Source organism: Bos indicus x Bos taurus, chromosome 7 (assembly GCF_003369695.1).
Source record: "Bos indicus x Bos taurus breed Angus x Brahman F1 hybrid chromosome 7, Bos_hybrid_MaternalHap_v2.0, whole genome shotgun sequence".
NCBI lineage: Eukaryota > Metazoa > Chordata > Mammalia > Artiodactyla > Bovidae > Bos > Bos indicus x Bos taurus.
The window spans coordinates 70711526-70713193 of record NC_040082.1 but is presented as its reverse complement, the minus strand read 5'-3'; the positions used below and the strand labels follow the sequence as shown (position 1 = coordinate 70713193).

Here is a 1668-nt window from a genome sequence, read left to right as displayed (position 1 = left end):
CTTCTAAAATCATTCAGGATAATAAATGTCATTTGAGAAAAATTATCTTTAATTAACCCATGTTGTACCACAAAATTAATCAAAATTTCCAAGTTTTTCTTCTCCAAGGCTGGGAAAAACTTTGTGAAAGTAGGAAAATGCACAAATAAAAATGGAAAAGTAGGGAAATGGACAAAAGAAAATGAACAAAAAAATCAGCAGATAGAGGGGGAAACTTAAAATAGCGAGTATACAAATTGTCTAAAGTGTTCAAATCAAAGAAATGGAAATTTTAAGAAACTAATACAAACAGCAAGTTCAACACCCAGAATCTGATCAAACAATAGGGATTCCTTGTTTTAAGGTTTTGAGTCGTTCTTCAAGGATGATTCTTCAGATCCAGAACAATTTTCCTTTTTATGACTGCCATCTGAAAGAATCTTTTCAGAGCGCTCTTTATGTCTTTATTTCTTAGACTGTAGATGAAGGGGTTCAGCATGGGTGTGACCACAGTGTACATCACTGAGGCTGTTGCACTTGAATGTGAGCTGTGGGTACCAGTAGAACTAAGGTACACTCCTAGGCTTGAACAATAATATAAGAAGACAACTGAGAGGTGCGATACACAGGTGGAAAATGCTTTATATTTCCCCTGAGGTGATGAGATTCTATGTATAGAGAATAGTATCTTAGAGTAAGAATAAAGAATACCAGCCAGGGGGCCACCACCCAACAACACTGATGTAAAATACATAAAAACATCATTAGGAAAAGTGTCACAACAGGCAAGTAGTACAACCTGTTTGATTTCACAGAAAAAGTGGGGGATTTCTAAGTCTGTACAGAAGGACAGCTGTAAGACCAGTAAGCTTTCTAACAAGGAAAACAAGGCACTAATGATCCAGCACAGCAGCACCAGCAGTCCACAGAGTCGGGGGTTCATGATGGCCGTGTAGTGCAGGGGGTGGCAGATGGCCAGGAAGCGGTCATAGGCCATCACAGTCAAAAGAAAATCATCCAGTGCTGCAAACTGCATGTAAAAATACATCTGGGCGATGCACCCTCCATAGGATATAACTTTGCTCTGGATCTGTATATTTATTAGCATCTTTAGGATTGTCGTGGTAGTGAAACAGATGTCAACAAAGGACAAGTTGGAGATGAAGAAGTACATGGGAGTGTGAAGACGGGAGTCTGAAATGACAGCCAGGATGATGAGCAGATTTCCAAACAAAGTGATCAGATACATGGAGAGGAATATTCCAAATATGAATGGTTGCAGTTCTGGTTCCACTGATAAGCCCTGAAGAAGAAATCCTGAATTTTGTGTATCATTTCCTGGTACCATGTGCTGGTGTTGATGACTAAGAATAAAAAATACATATATAATTTTGCACAAATAAGTATTATTATTTAAAATGCTACATTGTATATTTTAAACCATATATATATAAAGTAAATATATATAAAACATTTAATAGATGTTTTACAACATCTCTGACTAGGAATTCTGTTAGAGAGAGAGGAAATATACAGACTTGTTGGAAAGTCTGTACAGACTGAGTAGGAAATATACAGACTGAGTAGGAAAAGTTATCTAAAGTCCTCAGGTAGTCCTATATAGATGGTTATATGGAGAAAATTTTCAGACTTTCTCCCAAGGAATCATGCATTAAACAGTTGTAATGA

At 36.9% G+C, this 1668-nt stretch overlaps 1 protein-coding gene across 1 annotated transcript; it reads right to left on the bottom strand.

Moving 5' to 3' along the window:
• Window positions 1–358: 358 nt before the first annotated feature.
• On the bottom strand, window positions 359–1228 carry LOC113896321 (olfactory receptor 7A10-like). The gene has a single exon (XM_027548555.1). It carries the CDS (start codon window positions 1226–1228, stop codon window positions 359–361), a length of 870 nt encoding a protein of 289 aa, XP_027404356.1.
• Window positions 1229–1668: the final 440 nt, after the last annotated feature.